Source organism: Mustela nigripes, chromosome 14 (assembly GCF_022355385.1).
Source record: "Mustela nigripes isolate SB6536 chromosome 14, MUSNIG.SB6536, whole genome shotgun sequence".
In the NCBI taxonomy this organism is placed as follows: domain Eukaryota; kingdom Metazoa; phylum Chordata; class Mammalia; order Carnivora; family Mustelidae; genus Mustela; species Mustela nigripes.
The window spans coordinates 82216647-82238485 of record NC_081570.1 but is presented as its reverse complement, the minus strand read 5'-3'; the positions used below and the strand labels follow the sequence as shown (position 1 = coordinate 82238485).

The window sequence follows — 21839 nt, the reverse complement described above, 5'->3', positions numbered from 1 at the left end:
ATACCATTTTCTTAAACCAGCAGGACTTTAGCTTATGAGAAATAAACTTATTTATAACACTATGTTCTGCATTTAATACAGTAACTTAGCCTTCACCCTTTTATTTACCTAAAATGTGAAGAAATGGAACTGTAATTTTAACTGGCTATCTCTATAAAGGGGGAGGGGGGGGAAGAAAAAAAGATAAAAAGAAATTGGATCCTTAACACAATACACAAACAAAAAATAAATTTCTGATGAATTAGAGACCATTGTAAAAGGCATAACTTTAAAAATTTTTGTAATGTATGAAAATATCTTCATGATCTGAATATGTGCGACTTTTTAAGTTAAAACACAAGAAAATAAACCATGAAAACTACTAATGAATTCTCCTACAGAGCGGCCACAAAATCTCTATAAAAGAAACTGTATCCCAACAAGAGATGAAAACTTAAAAACCATTATTAGAGACTGCTTTAAAGATTTCCAACAATCAACAGCTAAGATTCCCAAAAGAACAAGGAAATATTTAAATGGGTAGAAAAAGAACACATAAATAATTTTAATTATGATGGCACAGAGAACTTGTAGCCATATTAAAACTCTATTCATTAAAATTAGCAGCTTTTGTTCATCAAAACACAGCATTAAGTAGTGCCAAGGAAAACTACCAACTAGGAGAGAATATTAGCAACACATATAACCAATAGAAAATCAGTAACAATAATACATAAAAAAAACTACAAAACTGGTTAGATTCAAATTTTTATTAGGCAAAGATACAAGTAGGTATTTGACAAAATTTCACAAAAGTAGAAACACTAATGGCCATAAACATATTGAGGGAAAAATAAAATGTAACACTTCACTAATAATAAGGAAAATATAAAGCAAGACCAAAGAAAATATTACATACTAAAATCTTAAAAATTAATGAATTTAATACTTGACCAAGGGCTGATGAGAATGTGAAACGGCAAGAACTCTTATATACTATTATCATAAATTGGAGCAATACTTTGAAAAATAATCTAGTATTACCTTGAAAAGCTCAACATACTCTACACATTGTAGAACTATTTATTCTTAGATATATACTCTAAAAAACTTGCCGACATGCACCAAGTGGTACAAAAGTGTTCAGAGCAGCACTATTCTTAAGTCAAAATGGTATATGAGCCAGTTGAATTCCAACAAGAAGAGAAATACATCAGGGTATTTTCACAGATTAATACTATACTGCAGTGAATATTGTATAACTACAAAAGCATAGCTAATAATTAAAAACATCGTTAAATAAAAAATTAAGTCACAGAAAACATAAAATGGGCATACCATTTTCATAAGACTCAAGAAAACACAGAATAATATATTTTTGCCATATATATGACAAATTCATATATAAAAGGATAATATAATTCCTGGCAGTCACTACTCATGGCAGGGTAGAAGGGAAATTAAAAAGAACACAAACCATATGCAATAGCATTGGTAATATTCAATTAATTAATTCCAAATATTTAGAAAATTCAAGTCCAAAAAATTAGAAAATGTGAAGTTCTCCCCAGCTCAAAAATCATTAAATTTATTATAATTCCTTTTCAAAAACTTATACTTATCTGTTTCTAATATTCATAGAAGAGAATCACACCACAAATGCTGCTTCACACCATCTTCCTTTCATTTAACAAAACAGTTTAGAGATTCTTTAAAAACTCAACACTACAAATATACTTCATTTTATCAACATTTTCATCGCATTCTAGTATACTGGTGTATCATAGTTTTTTAAGTTCTCAAGCTGTTATGTTTCAGTTATATGCAATTCATCCTTGTATTTAAATACTCATGAAAGTCACAAAAGCAGATCATAAGCTACATAACCAGTAACTCAATAAATTCCATAAAGAAATTGTACAAACCATATTTGCTCAAACACAGTAAGACATTTTGTTTGATGGGGAAAAATAAAAATAAAAATTCAATTGTTTTAGATTGATTAAATGAAATTTTGAAATGGTTCCCAAATAACTTGGATCAAAATGAGCATATAAACTTAAAATACAGACTTGAGAAAATTTAGAAAGACATTACCCCCTTAAAAAAATAGGCAAAGGATTAAACTGAAAAGCCATTTCATCTTGCTTACAATAAAAACCAATTCAAATTAATACATTTAAGTGCCATCTCATGTGTTAGACTAGCAAAACCCCAATCACTGAACAATATACTCTAAAAATTGGACAGGCTACTGGGAACCGAGACATTTCTATATAGTGGTACCAGGAAAAAAAAATTCCATTTATAACCATGGAATGATTTCCAGGATACACTTACCATTAAAAAGGAAGTTATAGCTGTTATAGTCTGTATACACTGCCACTTTCTCTCTAGGGTGATGGGAGGGAGAATGTAGGAAGCAGTTCACGTTTGTTTATATCGCGTAAGAGTATAAAACCAAAAATTAATGAAAATGATATAATGGTATAGAAACAGAAAATTAGAGTAGACATGAATTTAAGGATCATTATAAATGTAGTTTGTTTTACTTTCACTTGGGAAAATTAAGCCAAAAATGGGGGGATCCTTAAAAATCAAAAGCAAAATGAAACCATTAAGCCTAACTATCAACTTGGTAGTACAACTACACATAGAATTCTCTCAATAAACTTCAGAATTCTGTAATTACACTATTAGGACAAAAATAACTGCAAAGAAACCTCAAACTATATTCAGTAATTACAATGTCAGTGTAGTACTTTAAAAAAAACTAGTATACATATGCAGTATTTTGTTACTATTAGCAAGCAAAAACATTCAATGTACAAGAGGTACAAATATTAAATCAGAAAAGTAAAAATTATAAAGTTAAATATAAGCTGAAAATAACAAATGAGCTCACAGTATTTGTCTTCAAAACACTACTAGCTCTGTCCACTAAAAGAGCTTTGAAGTAATAACAACCTAACAGCAATTAACACCTTTGCTCTCACATTACTGTGGTCTCTAAGGACCACTACCCACCCAGAGGAACCAGAATTTTCATAAAGAAATGGCTAATAGGGGTCTGGACCAAGAAATGGTACTTCAAGCAAGTAAGTATCAAAGCTATCCGTGTTACGAGTTCTTACTGGCTCAAGAAATAAGGTATGAGGAACATACCAAATGACATGGAGGTATAATCACCAAAATCAACAAAGTAGAAAATCACATAGATGACCCAGTTTCTCTTTATAAAGAGACTTAAAAGGCATTCACTAGGGGAACCTGGGTGGCTCAGTGGGTTAAGCCTCTGCCTTACATTCAGGCCATGATCTCAGAGTCCTGGGATCAAGCCCCACATGGGGCTCTCTGCTCGGTGGGGAGCCTGCTTCCCCTTCTCTCTCTCTGCCTGCCTCTCTGCCTACTTGTAATCTCTGTCAAAAAAATAAATAAAATCTTTTAAAAAAGTTTAAAAAAATTTTTTTAAAAAGACATTAACTAAATCAACATATCGACTTCCCTTGATTCCTGATTTGAAAGGGGGGAAAGACATTTTCAAGGCAATTGGGAAATTTGGACTACTATTGGAAATTAGATTATATTAACAAACTATTTTATATTTTATTTAAGTATAACAATGGTATGAATATCATCCTGAGGAGATTACATCTGTTAGAGACACACAATAAAATACTTAGGGATGGTATAAAATTATCTAGATTTCCTTTAATGTTCTCCAAAAGGAAGGATTTGTGTATTACTATACCAGTCATACCACTTTTATGTGATCTTGAATGTTTAAAAATGAAGCTTAAAAAATTAAAATGAAAAAATTGACAAATATATGGAAAGACATTTTGTGCCCACGGATTAGAAAAATCAATACTTGTTAAATGTTCATACTACCCAAAGCAATCTAGTTTCAATGTAATCCCTATCAAAATTCCAGTGGCATTTTTCACAGACATAGACTACACAATCCTACTATTTGTATGGAACTGCAAAGGACCCATATAGCCGAAGTGATTTTGAGAAATAACAAGAAAGCCGGAGGCATTGCACTTCCTGATTTCAAACTAGTAATCAAAATTAGGATGGTACTGGCATAAAAACCAGATACACAGATTAGTGGAACAAAAATCCCACATATTTAGGGTCAATTAGTTTATGACAAAGAAGCCAAAAACATAAAATGGGGAAACAAAGTCTATTCAATAAATGATACTAGGAAAACTGAACAGCTACATGCAAAAGAATGAAACTAGAATACTACCTCATACCATACACAAAAATTAACTCAAAACAGGTTAAATACTTGAACATAAGACCTGAAACCATAAAACTCCTAGAAAAAAAACACAGGTGATAAGCTCCTTAACACAGCCTAGGTAATGATTTTTTGGATTTGACACAAAAGCAAAGGCAACCTAAAGACCTCCAGAATGTGAGAAAATATTTCCAAGTCATAAACAGTTGCCCCTCTTATCTACATGTAATTTCACATATTCAACTGCAGTCTGGAAGCAGATGATCCCTCTTCGGAAGTACTGTTCAGAAGGTCAATACTATCCTAATCCTACATCACAATGCCTGTGTCATTCACTCACTTCATCTCATCACGTAGCCATTTTATCCAATCACAAGAAGGGTGAGTAAGTACAGTACAATAAAACATTCTCAGAGAGAGAGAGAGATCAAATTCACCTAACTATAAATGGTACTATTTTATTAGTTATTGTTGCTAATCACTTACTGTACCTCATTTGTAAGTTAAAGTTTACAAGTATGCATGTACAGCAAAAAACTCAATATATATAGGATTAGGTACTATTTAGTTTTAGGCATCCACTGGATAGAATGTACCCCCTGGGAATAAGGGGATACTATGGTACTTGATAATATTCAAGAATTATAATATAAAGAACTCATATGACTCAGAAAAAAGTAAAACAATTAAAAATGGGCAGATGATCTGAATAAACATCTTTCCAAAGAAGACAGGTATATGGCCAATAAGTATGTAAGAAAGTACTCAACATCACAGATCATCAGAGTAATGCAATTCAAAACCACAATGAAGTACCACCTCACACCTGTTAGAAAGGCTATTATCAAAAAGACAAGAAATAAAAAGTATTGGTGAGAATGTGGAAAAAAGAGATTCCTTGTATACTACTGGTAGGAATGTAAACTGGGCAGCCACTATGGAAAACAGTAAAGGTCCCCCCCACCCACGAATTTTGTTAAAGTATCATTATACAATCTAGCAATCCCACTCCTGGGAATATACCTGAAGGAGAGGAAATCACGATCTCAAAAAAGATGCCTATTGGCCACTGCAAAATTTACAACCAAGCCATGGAAACTAACCTAAATGTCCTTCGATGGATGAATGGATAAAGACAATGTGGTGTGGAATATTATTCAGGCATTTAAACAAAAAAAAGGAAATCCTACCATTTACAACAACATGGATGGACCTTGAGGATATTATGCTAAGTCAGAGAAAGACAAATACTGTTATGTATGATCTCACTTACATGTAAAATCTGATTTAAAAAAACAAAAACAAAAACTAAACACTGAACTCACATATACAAAAAACAAATGGGTGATTGCCAGAGGTAAAGGATAGACAAAATGGATGGCCAAAACATACAAGTTATGTTTTGTTGGCAGTTACAAGATAAATGAATCCTGGAGACGCAATGAACAGCGCTGTTACTGTTTTTGCATTGTATGCGTTGAAGAGCTAATAGAGTAAAATCTTAAAAATTCTCATTATAAGGAAAAAATTTTTTTAACTATGTGTGGTGATACATTTATCACCACATATAGTTAACTAAATCTACTCAGGTAACTGTTTTATAACATACACATATATCAAATCATTATGCTGTACATGTGAAACAGCATTATATGTCGATTATTTCTCAACTTAAAAGAGACCTCTAAAAGCAAAAACTTATTGCCAAAAGTATCACCTAATCTTCCTTCATCTTGAATGTATTTTTTAAACAAGAAACTCAATGAGTTCAGGATCTAAAGTGGACTATAAAACAAGTCTGGCATGAAGCAAAAAAATAAAGATAAAAACAGAGACTAATGAATTATGGAAACAAAAAAAAATAGAAAAGTTGGTTCTTTGTACAGACTAGTGAAATGTCTCTGACAAGAGAAATAAACAGAATATAAATATTTAATATCAGCAATACAAAATGCTATACAATTCTGAGAAATCTGAAGCCCAGTAAAACCTAATTTTCTAGGAAAACACTGAATAAACCACTAACTTTGAAAGAAATTCAACTATTTGTCAAAGTATCCCTCTTTCCTCACCCTTTACATATAAGCTGCTTAAAATCCTTGTAATACACAGGGGAAATGATGGAAGTACGTATAGTGCTAATTAACTTGGGTAAAATCACTGTTGCTTTAATTTATTTTCCTTTTTGCCTAAAGCATTAAGCATAACCTCTATAATTAGAGAAAATGTTATATGGAAGAAAGAGTAAAATTTTTCAAAGAGATGTTATAGGTCTCTCCCTTTGAGTTCAAGTATTGCCATCTTATTGTATTGGTAATGTAAATACTCCCCCCATTATCTTATAAACTTAGTGCAATACACTAGAAACCCAAAGTCTTCACGGAACTCAGCCAAATGATCTTAAAATACACATGATAAAGAAAATGTTCTTCAAAACAATTCTGAAGAACAAAGTTGTGAAATTCACCCCACAAGATTCCAAGATGCTTCAGTAAATTAAGACACAATGGTACAAATAAACAATGAAACAGAATAGATAGTCCAGAAACAGTTCCATGCATGTATGGAAACCTGAGAGCTGACACTGCAGATCACTGGGGAAAAAACATGAACTATTCAATTAAGTGGATACTAAATCTGTTACCCATAGGGGGGGAAAAAGTCATTTAAACCTTGATAATACACTATACAAAAATTAAATTCCAGGTAGACTGAGGCCTTAAATGTGAAAACCAAAAATTTCAAAAAACTTTCAAAATAAAGTCACCGTATGTAAGAACCCGAGTTAAAGAAAAATTTCTTAAAACCAAAACATAAATGTGATGTTAAAATTTCCAAATTCTATTCATCAATTAAAAAAAACAAAAAAACAAAAAACAAGCCATAGACATGAGTTAATTACAGTATATGTAAGCAACCTGGCTTTAGTATCTACAATATATAAAAACTCCCAGAAAAAAGACTAAAAATTACATTAAAAAGAAAGTGGACTGACTGTATAAGCAGGTATTTAACAGAGTAACAACATTAGTGGCCTATAAACTAAGAAAATGTATCATTCATACTCAGGGAATTCAAGCTTAAACAAGACACCATTAACATGTTCCTTAGACGGACAATTAAAAAGTCCAACAATGTCAATTATCAGAAAAGATGTGCAGAAACAATTTCTCATACACTGCTAGTAGAGTATCAATTAGTACAACCACTGAGAAATGCAACATGTAACTAAATTGAAAATAGACACACACTATAATCCAGTGATTCCACCTCCAGAGAAACTTGAATAGTAACAATTATTGATAATATGCACAAGAATACTCACAATTTGTAACAGGAAAAATTTAGAAACAACCTCAGTATTTATCAATAGGGTAATGGTACACTCATAATCACATACCAAATGGCAATGAAAGCGAATGAATTAGAGCCACATATAAGATTAGGTTAAAAAGTAAAAATAATACAAACGGAAAGGACAAGTTACAGAAAACACACAGTATGTGGCCCAGACATAAGCTAAACATGCAAAACAAAACCATATATTTCTTAATATACAAAAAGATAAACAACACACACAGGGAAAGTATACACAGGAAAGGTAAACACCAAATTCAAGATAATGGTTACCTAAGGTAAAAATAGAGGGAAAGTATATGGAGGATGCAATGAACTGAACGTTAATGATGCCTAAAATTCACATGCTGAAGTTATAACTCCCAATGTCATGGTATCTGGAAAATGGAGACTTTGGGAGATAATCAGGGTTCAATGAGACCCAACTCTATGCCCTCCAAAATTCTACATTTTCAAAGGAATCCTCCACAGAACCTTTAAAACAATTAAAATGAATTCACTTTGCATCCTATTATTTTCCCTTTATTCCCCCAACTTCTTTTGGATGACTTTAATTTTAGTCACCCCCATCCTCCAATTATCTTAGAAGTTATATGCCCTTATCCCTATTTTTACTATGCTGACCATTACAATTTTAAAATGTAAACTTAACTGATTCACTTTGGACTTGAAATTTCCATCCTCCTTGGGCGCCTGGGTGGCTTAGTGGGTTAAGCCGCTGCCTTCTGCTCAGGTCATGATCTCAGGGTCCTAGGATCGAGGCCCGCATCAGGCTCTCTGCTCAGCAGGGAGCCCGCTTCCCTTCCTCTCTCTCTCTGCCTGCCTCTCTGCCTGTGATCTCTGTCTGTTGGATAAATAAATAAAATCTTAAAAAAAAAAAAAAAGAAAAAAAAAAAAAAGAAATTTCCATCCTCCAGACTGGTAATGTCCAAAAGAAATGTAAGATGAGCAACACTTAAGATCTTACAAATGTTGTAATAGTCATATTTTAGAAAGTAAAAAGGATACAAATAATATTTAATTCAAAATATTGTAAATATGTAATAGGTATAAAAATTACATTCTTTTTTTATCATACTGTTTTGGAAATTTATGTGCATTTTACAACTGGAGATTAGTTTAGACTAGTCACACATCAAGTGCTCAATAATCATATATGACTAGTTGCTACTATAATGGACAACACAGCTCAAAACAATACTACAATGTCAGAACTTAAACATCAGCTACTCGATACTCCCTTTTGTGTTATTATGATATAATATTTTTAGTCCTATTTTTTAAAATCCAAATCAATCACTGCCATTACTTTCTTATACTGCAATTAAATTTACCCACAGTCCTACCAATTTCTTGGTTAACCTTACTTCTCCCACCTCAAAACCTCCTTTCTGGAGTCATCGACCTACTTTCTAAAGTACAACCTCTAGAAATTCTTCAGTGGGTCTGCTGATCAATTTCCCCAATTGCTTTTCTTGACAGAGAGGAGGTGCTTGATGTGTTTCTGACAATGTCACTATTTTTTCTTTTTTTTTTTCTTTAAAGATTTTATTTATTTGTTTGACAGAGAGAGATCACAAGCAGGCAGAGAGGAAGGCAGAGAGAGAGGAGGAAGCCAACTTCCTGCTGAGCAGAGAGCCCGATGTGGGGCTCGATCCCAGGACCCTGGGATCATGACCTAAACCGAAGGCAGAGGCTTTAACTCACTGAGCCACCCAGGCACTCCTATTTTGTTTTTCTAAGTGATAATTAAGCTGATTATAGAATAGGTAGTTATTTTTATTCAACACCTTGAAGATACTATTTCACTATCTTCTGCACCCCTATGTTGAAGCAGCATTTTGTATCTTTCCAGTTTTTATTCTTTCTTAAGAAATCTGATTTTTCTATGGCTGCTTTAAAGAGCTCTGGGTCTGATGGTCTGCTCTTTAACTATGATGGGTCTTAAGTTTTCTTATGCTTCCTAAACCTAAAAATGCACAAAGCTCATCAATTCCGGAAAATTATGACTCTTCTATTTTAAACTTTCATATTCTGCTTCTCTTTGCAATCTTTACTTTCTCTTTCTGGTACTCTAATTAGATACTTGTTAGAATTCCTCTTTCTTTCCTCTGTATCTTTTAACCCCTCAACTATTTTCATCTTTTTGTTGCTCTTTGTTAAATCAAGTAACTTTTATCTTTCAGTTAACCAATTCTCTCTTTAGTGTTATCTGAGTGTTATCTCTTTAACACAGACTCCAGGTTCTCTTAAAAATTTAAAATGTACACTCGAGAGGGCACCTGGCTGGCTCAGTGAAAGGGGCATGTGACTCTTCATTATGGAATCATGTGTTTCAATCCCACACTAGGCACAGATATTATTAAAAAGAAAATTAATAATTATAATAAACTATTTTTAAATGATGTACACTTGAAATTAATACTATATGTTAACTACACTTCAATTTAAAAAATTTAAACTTTAGACAAAAAATTATGTCTAATAGCTATGTAAAAAATTTATATTATTTGGCATCCAGAGGTGGTGCACCTTCCAAATAAGGTATATAAAGAACTATAGTAACAATCATGATCATCATTTGAGCACTTATGTGCCCTTCTGTGCTAAATTTTATGTGTTATCTCATCTTCAAAATTAACTTTGAGGTAGGTCCTATTAAATTAAAACCACTTAAAAATTTGTTAAACTAAAGCTTAGAGATTACCTTCAATGTTATAGAGGCCAAAACCTAGCTTACTAGCAAATTCTAGATCACATGTTCTTAACTTGACAAAACCTCCATTGAAAAAACATTCTTGTCCACCATCAATAACTTCAATTTACATTAAATATTGTGCTTCTATTATACAAATTATAAGTGAACTTTAAGATACACTTCTTTTACATATTCTTTAAGAGAACTGATGAACAGATGTTTACCGCGCACAGACTACGCTGACCACAAACAAGGAGAAAGAAGTTATTACAAGAAATATTACTGGGAATAACACTATACATACACACACACGCACACACACATCATGCAACACATGTCTTCTAATGAAAAAAACATACCACAGCTTATAAAATATTACCAAAAAACAAGCAAAAAGAGAATATGATAGTCTCTAGATCCAATACCCATGATACATGAGCATTTTAAATTACAACATCAGAACACAATCAGTAGTTGCAGACTGGGGCAACTCTGTGGGACCAACAAGTTTTCTTCGAAAATAAAATGCAATGTAAAACAAAAGAAAACCAAAAAACCCACAGGAGTGAAAGGAGAACTTGCAGATTAAAAGAAATAAAACAGGCATATCGATATACTGAATGTGTTCATCTTACTTGATCCTGATCTTCCCCTCCCACTAAAAAAAAAAAAAACTGCAAAAACACTGACTTTCATGAGTCAAGTAAAATTTTAACATAGAATTGGCACTTGATAACATCAAGGAATTAACAGTATTGTGATTATATTTTTTTAAAAAAGGAAACAGGAGAGAAAGAGAGAGAGTCCTTTCCTTTTAGAGACACACCAAAACATTTACAAATAAAGTAATACAGGGGTGCCTGGGTGGCTCAGTCATTTAAGAATCTGACTCTTGATTTCAGTTCAGGTTATGATCTCAGGGTCATGAAATCAAGTCCCATGTCAGGCTCCATGCTTAAGATTCTTTCTCTCCCCTTCCTTATCCTATGCCCCTCCCCACCTGCTGAAGTACTCTCTCTCTTTAAAAAAAAAATAACAGTAATAATGAAAATACAGTAATTGCAACTTGTCTCAAAATACTACGGGACGAGAAGAGTAGAGTGGATATCACAAATTTTACCAATGGTTTATTGATGATTATTGGGACTAAGTGACAGGTTAAATATTGGTTCATGATAACTATTGCCTTTTTCTATGTTCAAAATTCACAATATATTAAATGAATCATTCTTCAAAAACACTCATCTGTCGTAAGTTTCTGTGACACTTTATTACTTCTAAAGTAAAAATATTACTTAGCCAAGTTAACCCCTACTACAGTACATCTAAAACTAAGAAAGCTATTACAATTTAGCAATACAAATCGACCAAATAAGAGATCAAAATATTAACATTTACAAAGACTCATTATTCTAATTCATAGCATTCCATGTAATACCAAAACCAATCTTCAGAGTTCATTCTCCAAATTCCAAAAACAGCATAATAGTGAGCTACTTTTATGAATGGGAACTTAAAGGTATACAGAGTAGTGCTTACCAGATGAAGTACAAATTTCATAACCTGCACTTGAGGCTTTCTACAACATACTGCCATCTTCTTTTTCTCTCATATCCATACAACAAACCCTTATACGAACGAACCTATTGCTACAGAAGCTATTCTGTGTTTGTGAATTTGCGCCAGTCCATCAACACAACTTTGGCCATGTCATTCCCTCAACATATACAACTTACCTCCTATCCCAAATTATTTACAATGCATATATCACAATTCACTACTTTTGTGAACTCTACTCAGATCCTACCAAACCAAACCAATCTCTCCTATCATGGCCATATGGCACATGCTTAAATGTTAGGTACTCATCTCTTCAACTACACAAGGTCCTAAAAGACATAGCTCTTTCATATTTACAGCTAAAAGGAAGAAAGTTGTAAAATAAAATTGGTGTCTATCTTTTTATTGATAAGTGGCTTACAAGATTATAAGAGTACTGAAGCCAGAGACCTTTAGGAGTCATTAATTATTTACTGAGTATGTACTACTTAACAGGTACTATTGATGATAGAGGAGCAATAAAACAACTTATTGTTGAATACCTCTACCCTCAATTAGCACATATTCCCTCAGCCTTTGAGTTACAAATTAAATTAACAATGTTGTCATTTAGTAGACACACTAAAAAAGTCTGCAACTGGAAATTCTAATGTAAATACCTAAGCATGAATATCTATAAAGCATTTTAAGAAACATCAGAATCTAAAATCCTGAATAAAAGTTTTCAGTAACATACCTATTATAAACAATCACTTATGTTCAATTGTTAACAAGTAACAGTTGGCATTACTTCATTGCAACTATCTAAACAGCCAATGTTGATAAATTCAAGAGCTATACCAAAACTTATACAGTTAAGTTCAGCACTTTACAACAGTGCTTTCAAAATACTAGTGAAATCCAACTTGGAAAATGCTAACAACCTATTTTAACCACTAAATTCTTTATTAATTGTCCAGTCTTAAAGGCTTCCTTTAGTTCATTTAGTAAGAGAACTGTAACAAATTTCACTATTTAAAATTTCCACCCAAAAAGTTAACATTTTACCATACTGAGTATCATCTGGAATTACTATGCAATCACTTCAGGAATTTTTGTTTTCCAAGTAACAGTCCAATTACTTTGCAAAGATTTCACAGTGGCAAATGGTTAAGGGTATAGAAATGAAACCCTGAAATTACAAATTACAAGAAATGTAAAAAACCATTTTAAAGAAATGCAGATCTCTTATTAAAAATTTATAAACTTCCTTTTATACTCTCACTAGGCTAACCAAAAAAGGAGTGTCTCAAATCAACTGAGTAACTACAGCAAATTTATAAAGATAATGAAAAATGAAATTTCAACATATCCTAAAGCTAAAAAATTTGAATATTCTGTATGTAGTGTAAATCAGTTAACATTAACTGAAGACCTAGTTGTGAAAAATACTTTTTCTACATAATCAGATTTAATCTTCAAAGCTATTATAATCCTTTTTAAAAGATGGAAGAAGCTAAAAATGTTCAAGATTAAATAAACTACAAAAAAAAGAAGAAATTATACTACTTAATAATACAAATAAATCTATATGCCCAAAACTACCTGAGGAAACCCAAAGGAAAAAATATCCAATTAGCAATAATAGTGCCTTGGATAAACCTCATTGGATATGATACCGTCACTGCACAAAGCTAGGGAAAAAAATTCAAATAAAAGAAGAAAATGTACCTACAATGAATATGGTATCAGTCAATTTTTACACAGAAATCTAATAAAAATGAACATTAAGATAGGTCAGGTATATAGAGGCAGTTCACAGGACAAGACATATAAGGTCAAATCTCATCCATTTCAAAAACGTAAATTATTAAAAGCACTCTTTTAGCCTAAAATTAACTAACAGTCTAAATTTTTCTAAAACCCAGAACTGCAAAAGGGTGTGGAGAAACAGATACTCCCATACAGAAATCACGTCAACATTATCAATAAACTTAATCTAATTGCTATTTATAGAACACTACCCAACAGCAGAATACACACCCCTATTAAATACATGTAAAATGTAAGTTACATATTTGGGTGATAAAACAAGTCTCAACAAACTTACAAACGATTCAAGTCTTACAATATGTCCTCTAGCTACAATGAAATTAGAGTAACAGAAACATCTATGGAAAACTCCAAATATCTGGCAATTAAATAAATAACATACTTCTGAATAATACATGGGTCAAAAGTATATCAGAATGTATTTGAGCTGAATAAAAAGTATGCATGTCAAAATTTGAGAGATGCCATGAAAGCTGTACTTAAAAGGGAAATACAAAGCAGTAAGCCTCTATATTAGAAGAGGTATCATATTAATGATACCAGCATCAACATAACTAAGTTGGAAAAGAACTAAATGGAAAGCAGAAGAAAACTAAAACAGCAGATCAATAAAATAGGAAACAGAAAACGCAGTGAAACCAAAAGATGATTTTTGGAGAATATTAACAAATTAATCTCTAGCTAAAATGACAAGGAAAAAAAAGACAAATTATCAGTATAAGGAATGAGAGAAGTGACATCACTACAGATTCTACAGACATCAAGAGTATAAAAGGGTAGTATCATAAATGACTATGCAAATAAATTCAGTAACTTGGATGAAATGGACTAATTCTACAGAAGGTACAAATTTATCAAAGCTCACTTAAGAAGAAAAAGATAACCCAAATAGTCCTATATCTAATTAAATAAAGGTATCATTTAAAACTTCCACAAAGAAAACAAACATCAGGCCCACACAATTTCACTGGTGAATTGCCCCCAAACATTTTTTTTTAAAGATTTTATTTATTTATTTGACAGACAGAGATCACAAGTAGGCAGAGAAGCAGGCAGAGAGAGAGGAGGAAGCAGGCTCCCTGCTGAGCAGAGAGCCCGATGAGGGGCTCGATCCCAGAATCCTGGGATCATAACCTGAGCCGAAGGCAGAGGCTTTAACCCACTGAGCCACCCAGGTGCCCCCCCCAAACATTTAAGAAATAATATCATATAGGGGTTCGCCCTGACATAGGGAACATAGTAAAGATGCTTGCTCTCATCACTTCTACTCAGCACTGCACAAGATGCCACAGGCAGGAAAAAACGGCATCCAGACAGGAAATGAAAAAGGTAAGTATGTGTGAAAATCTGATATCTACAAAAAAAATGTCGGTATCTACAAGTGAGTTTAGCAAGAGTAAAGAATACAAGAACATGCAAAAATATTTGTATTTCTTTACACTAGTAACAACTGGAAACTGAAAATTTTAAATCATCACCATTTACAATAGCACCAAAAAACATGAAATAGGGATAAATCTGACAAAAATGTACAGAAACTATACACTAAAAACACTTCTGGAGGAAATTAAAAGAAGATCTAGGTAAAGAGAAAGAGGAGTTGTGTTCATGAGTTTGAAAACTCAAGACTGTTAGGATGTCAGTTTACCTCAAACTGCTTTACACATTCAAGTTAACTCCAATAAAATCCCAGCAAGCGTTTTTGTAGAAATTGACTCATATAAAAAAGGACATGGGAAGAGCCAAAACAACTCTGAGAAAGAACAAAGAGGACCATGACTGCTAGATTTCAAGACAATTTAATATAAAATCATAGTAATTAAGACATCAGGTTTTAGGCATCTGGAAGGACAAAAATGGGTCAAAAGAAAAGGATACAGTACAGAAATAGAATGATGCATAAAAAGATAGTTGATTTTTGACAAAGGTGCAAAGCCAATTCAATGAACAAAGGACAGCCTTTTCAACAAATGGTGCTGGAAAAAGTTTAAGTCCATACCCCGAAACAAAAAATGCTGACTTATTTTTGCACATATTAAAAAAAATTAAATGGGGCACCTGGGTGGCTCAGTGGGTTAAGCCTCTGCCTTACACTTAGGTCATGATCTCAGGGTCCTGGGATCAAGACCCACATGGGGCTCTCTGCTCAGCTCCGCCCCCCCCCCAACCCCGCTGCCTATCACTTTGTCTACTTGTGATCTCTGTCAAATAAAGAAATAAAATCTACAAAAAAAAAAAAAAATTAACTCAAAGAAACTTAAATGCAAAACCAAAAACTGTAAAACTTCAATCACAAATCAAAGGAGAACATCTTGTGACCTTGGGTTAGGCAAAGATGGCTTAGATATGACAACAAAAGCACGAGACCTACAAGATAAAACTGGCAAACTTCAGTTCATTAGAATTGAAAACTGCTGTTCTTTAAAAGGCATTACTGAGAAAGCTAACACAAATAGTAGGAAATATTAACCATGTATCTGATTAAGGACTTATAACCAGAATGAAGACCTCTTAAAAGTCAACAGTAACCCAATTCAAAAAGTGGGCAAGTGATACAGAGACACATCATCCAAGATGATATACAGGTGGCAAAAAGTACATGAAAAGGGGGGCCTGGCTGGCTCAGTGGGTTAAAGCTTCTGCCTTCAGCTCAGGTCATATTCCCAGGGTTCTGGGATGGAGCCCCACATCAGCCTCTCTGCTCAGCAGGGAGCCTGCTTCTTCCTCTCTCTCTTTGCCTGCCTCTCCATCTACTTGTGATCTCTGTCAAATAAATAAATAATTTTTTTTTAAAGTACATGAAAAGATAATCAATATCATAGATATTAGAGAAATGCAAATTAAAACCACAAGGAGATTACCACTCCACACCTACCAGAATGTCTCCAATCAAAAACAATCACAGGTATTGGAGAGAATATGGAAGGACTGGATATCTCACATCCTACTGGTGGCAATGTAAAATAGTACAACCACTTTGGAAAATGGTCTGCCGTTTCTTAAAACTTTAAAAAGTTAAAAGCATATGCCTACCATATGATCCAGGCATTCCAATCAAAGGTATTTCCCCAAGAGATATGAAAGTTCCCACAGACTTTTGTAAGTATATCCACGCCAGCATTATTTACAATATTCAAAAACTGGAAACAACTCAAATGTTCAAGAGTTGAATGGATAAACAAACTGCTGTATATCCATAAAATGTAGTATTACTAAGCAAGAAAAAGTAATGGACTATTGACAAACATAAGTAAATCTCAAAATAATTACACTGAGGGAAAAAAGACCAAAAAAGAAGGGGGGGAGGTACATTTTGATTCATTTAAAATTTTTAAAAATGCAAACTAACCTGTAGTGACAGAAAGTACATCAATGGTTGCTTGAGGAAAGGCAGGGCAAACAATACTAACACGGGTTCATTATCTTTGTTGTCTCCTAAGTGGTCTCCTAAGTGTATTCACATGTCAAAAAATTGTACACTTTAGATATGTGAAGTTTATTTTATATCAAATTTTATCTCAATAAAGCTATTTTTTTAAAAGCTCCGTTTTTTGTTGCTGTTGTTTTTAAATCTTTTTTTCTTAAAGATTTTATTTATTTATTTGACAGAGAGGGAGATCACAAGTAGGCAGAGAGGCAGACAGAGAGAGGAGGAAGCAGGCTCCCTGCTGAGCAGAGCCTGATGCGGGCCTCGATCCCAGGACCCTCAGACCATGACCCAAGCTGAAGGCAGAGGCTAACCCACTGAGCCACCCAGGTGCTCCAGTAAAGTTATTTTTTTAAAAAGGCAAGATGTGAGCCAGTACACATGGTATGAACTCATCTGTATAAACAAGCAAGGATACCACTGTTTGATAATATACAAACTATTAATACTTCAGGAAAAAAATGCACCAGAAAAAATTTAACATAATTAACTACACCTGAGAAATAGGACTAGAACTCAGGGAGAAATATTTACCACTATGAATTTTAACCATGTACATTAAAAAAATATATATATGAAAACTTAATTACTAATATACAGGCTTCACTCCCAAGCAAAAATTCTTAATCACTACCTCAGAAAAGTTCGTAAAACAAAACTCCAGTTATTCAAAGTTTTATGTTCAACAATGGATTAAAAAAAAGGTTAGCAATTATTTTCATATCATTTTCCAATTTTCTTCTCCTCGAACCACTAACAAAGAAAACTGGTAAAACCAATAAACCATACCTGGACATCCAATTCTTTTTCTCATTTTTCTTACCTCTTGTCTGAGTTCCTTCTCTCCTCATCCACACTAATAGTGGGCAACTCAGACTTGTATCATTCATTCTTTTACAAAATTCCAGAGGATACCAATTTGGATGTTAAGTCTACATTCTGTATTTTGCACTTTTGGCCTATTCCAGATTTCAAATCCTTCAACTACCTTAACTTAGAAAGTATCATTGCCAAATAAGAATACCTTCCCCCGAAAAAGCTCACTATTTCTCCCCCAATCTACGTAATATGAACTCAAAAAATAAGCCTAAATACTGAAGTATAGACAAATATCTAGTGCATTATAGGGCAGAGAACAAAAAATAAGAAAAAACAAAATATCTCTTAAAGTATTCTAAAGAATACCACATTGTTGTGGATGAAATTTTAAGAATTCCAAAAAATATTATAGTCACCATCCTCTCAAGACTACTCACACTTGAAAGGGGGAAATGTCATTGCTTCAACAAGTATTTGTGTATAAGGCCTGTAAGAACGTATCAGGTTTGAAAAAATTTTAAAAAAGGGAACACAAGGACCATGCCCCAACAAGGTAGACAGGTTTGCCAACAAAAATTTTAACATATTAATCTGTTAAAATATGCAAGGATTCAAGGAAATAAAAGACCTAAACATTAGAACTAAGGTCTAAAGGAGTAGTTTCCCTGGCCAGAAAGTGAGGAAAGATTCCAAATTATCTGTACCATAAGGCCTATTTTCCTTTAATGGAAAGCCAAACCAGCTTTTAACTTCTGACTCTAATTTGAAGCTAATTGCCTAAACAAGTTTAAGTATCAAGATAACTGATTTCTAATGTAGTTCATTGTTGACATACATATTTTAGTATTCATAATGAAAAGTTTAAAAAAATCTTAGATTAACAAAATTACATGATTTAGGTCAAATCATATATCTACCCATTTAAAACCATAATTTTCCCTCAGAAAACTGGGATATCATTTATATATTCATAAAAAGCCATGTCTGATAGGGTTTTCAACCCTAAACAGCATTCATAACTACTTTTTAAAATGTTCTCACAGACTGCTTTTCTAGAAAAACTAAGTTTCTGTCTATTTAGATTATAAACTATATAACCCAACTTTTTTAAAATTCAACAAAGCACTTTACACTTTTGTTAACTGTAACTTCAAAAGCTAACTGAAAATTTCCATCAGTGGTAACAACAGATTCAGCAATTCAGTTTTCATTAGTTTCAATTTTTTCCTACCTTCACGCCAACTGCAACCTCAGTGACAATTCTGTGAAGAAAAAAAATAGTTTCAACCTCATTATTTTTCTAATGATCACTGTTGGACTCTAAAACTTTTTAGGGTGGTTCATCATTCATAAATCATCCACTCATCATGCAAATGGAAAACAAGTCAGTGACGCCTCCCTGTACTATTTTCAACTGTTTTCTAGAAATTACTTTCAAACTTGAGATGAAATTCACTAAACTTCCTGTATTTTTTAAACAACCCTTTAAATATCAAAAAGAACAAAACCCCAAACACTAGAATGCCATTTACTCAAGGCTTGTACACCTAAATTATTAATTTAAAACTTAAACCAACTCTTTATCTTGATAGAATCAGGAAACAATTCCACTGCTAAGTTCTGTCATCAATTTCCATGTTTATCTGGTGAAATAGTGAACTTCTCTAGATTTACATTTCATGTGGAAAACAATCTCTAGATAACCTCTAGGATAATGTAAGTTTTGTTACTGTTAACTTTGATATGGTCTAACCATAATATCTTTTAAAAACACTAAACTCCAAACAATCAAAATAAATTTTATTTGGCTCTTCGTATGTTGTCACTGATTCTAATAAATACGCTCTTTAAATGATACGGTTTTTACAACCCCCAGAAGGGCTGAATAGAGCTATATTTTCGCCCTCAAGGGTGCCTCTTTTCTAACAATTAGCTAAATCACTTTGAGTCTTTTCAGATGTAGAGCATTAAGTACCAGGGAGACCCGGGTCAGTATCATTTCCCAAAGCTCTTGCCTCACGTCCCTCAGCATTCTGTCTCCACTCGGGATATCAAAGATGCAGCACGGGTCTTGCTTTTTGTAGTTGTTTTTGTTTTTCCGGAAACTGGTCAAAGTGACCAAAAAATGGCCCTGTGTTGACTTCTCTGCTCTTGTTTCTGCCGTGGCTGTTGGCCTTTGCCCATGTGACTGATGTCGACCACAAACACTTGATTTTTTAAGATGATTTAATTTCTGGGCCCTTTTGCCAAGCCTTGAATGTTCTTAGGCCCCCACAAAAAGGCATTTTTTCTGTCTCCCGCCCCCACTACCAGACTCAAGTGAAAACAAAGGAGTATGACATCCCCCTTCCTCGCGCCGCCGCACGCCCTCCCCGCCCCCCCCTTCCCCAGCGGCTCCCACTTAGCTTTCCCCCGAGCTCCCGCCACCGGCATCTCCCCCTGCCAGGGCGGGCCGGGCGAGGCCGGGGAGGCTGGGGACGGCTGGGGTGCATACAGATGCCTCTCTCCTCTCCCCTAGCCACCCCCACACAGGCCTCTGTGGCACTACACTCGCTTCCACAGGCGCGGCTACCCAGGGTTCGGGTCCCAGGCTACGGATCGAAATGGCTCCTAAGAGGGGGCAGGGACGGGCCAGGCGTTCTGGGGTTCCCGCCCCATCCCCCGCCGTCAAGCCGGTGCCTGCTCCCCCTCCGAGGTCGTCGCCCCCGCCATCGCCCCAATGCCTCTCCAGTCTACAAGCCCGCTTTCTTCTCATTTTCTCGACCAGAGCCCGCCGGGGGAAACGAAGGGAGGGGTGTGTGCGATGGGGCGGGGGTTGGGTAACGGCAGCCAAGCCCAGGGAGGGGCCGCCGGAGGGTTTCTGGACGACCCCGGACCCGGCCGAAGAACCGTACGACTCCCCTCGTACACACCTCCTCGCTGGCCCCATTACATACCCGTCCATTGCCGAACCGGACAAAGCTTCGCTCACAAGAACCGAGCCACGCAGCCAGCGAGACACACAAGCGGCGAGAAAATGGCGGCCAGGGCCTGACGGAAATTGCCGAAGGTGCCGGAGCGCACAGGGCAGCGCGCGGCAGCGGCGCTGGCGGAAAGACCCGAGCGCGCCGGCGCCCGGCTGCGGGAGGAGAGCGGCGGGGCGCGGGGACGAGGGGGAGTGGGCGCCGCCGCCGTCGCTTCCTCCGCGCCGCCGCGCGCTGGGGGCCCTCCGCCCTTCGCCCTCCGCCCTCTGGGCCCGGGCCTGCTGATGTAGAGCGCGGCGGCTTCCTGCGTTTTGCACTGAGAAGTCCCTGATGTCTTTCCTGAGAGGCGTGGGTGGTGCACCTCTCAACCCTCCACACCCACTGCCCTGCACCTTGGGAGGGTGGTCCTTGAACCGCACCTTAGGACTACCACAGGCAGCCTCCACTTTTCTCTCCAAAGCAGGTCCCAGCTTGGCTACCCTCGACCTACCCGGGCCGAGGAAAAACTATTTGATAGTTTTTCCTTTTACGCCATCTTTTATTTGCAGACCCTCTCCATCCTCTAAAACAAAAACGGATAGAAAAAACAAAACACCTTTACCCCATTGAATGAGACCACTGTTTATTAGGAATCAGACCCAAACCTAGGCTTTTGCTTCCAGACCCTTCCACGCCAGCTGGAGAAAAATGTGATTCTCACCTCAACTGATGATTAGTGGACACCTGTAGGAAATAGTCACAATGCCCTAGATGGAAAAGAAGACCGCTTGAGCTGTGTGATAAAGAGTAGGGACGAAAAATGCTATCGTAAGTTAGGATCTATCATTTGGGGGCTTCAAAGGGAAAGTAGGGATGGGAGTGGTACCTCAGTCTTCACCACTGGTTAGAGATGAAAGGAACGTTAAAATGGGCTACACAAATTAACTCCCTTTTCCATGTATCTCAGTCCCCATTTTAATTCTAATACCATAA

General features: G+C 35.2%; 1 protein-coding gene and 1 pseudogene across 4 annotated transcripts in view; both read right to left on the bottom strand.

Annotated features, from left to right (window-relative positions):
• The window catches only part of PTBP2 (polypyrimidine tract binding protein 2), a 98783-nt gene extending 77708 nt beyond the window's left edge, over positions 1–21075 (bottom strand). For 3 of the 4 annotated variants that reach the window (XM_059375470.1, XM_059375471.1, XM_059375472.1), the window contains exons 1-2: positions 20841–20925; positions 19136–19166 (exon numbers count right to left, since the gene is read on the bottom strand). In XM_059375470.1, the coding sequence (XP_059231453.1) occupies positions 19136–19166; positions 20841–20848 (39 nt within the window). In that variant the 5' untranslated portion in view covers positions 20849–20925. Of the gene's footprint in view, positions 1–19135; positions 19167–20840 lie in introns of all 4 variants that reach the window. The other variant, XM_059375473.1, reaches the window with a different exon arrangement.
• LOC132002293 (U4 spliceosomal RNA) lies at positions 13406–13521 on the bottom strand (annotated as a pseudogene).
• Positions 21076–21839: the final 764 nt, after the last annotated feature.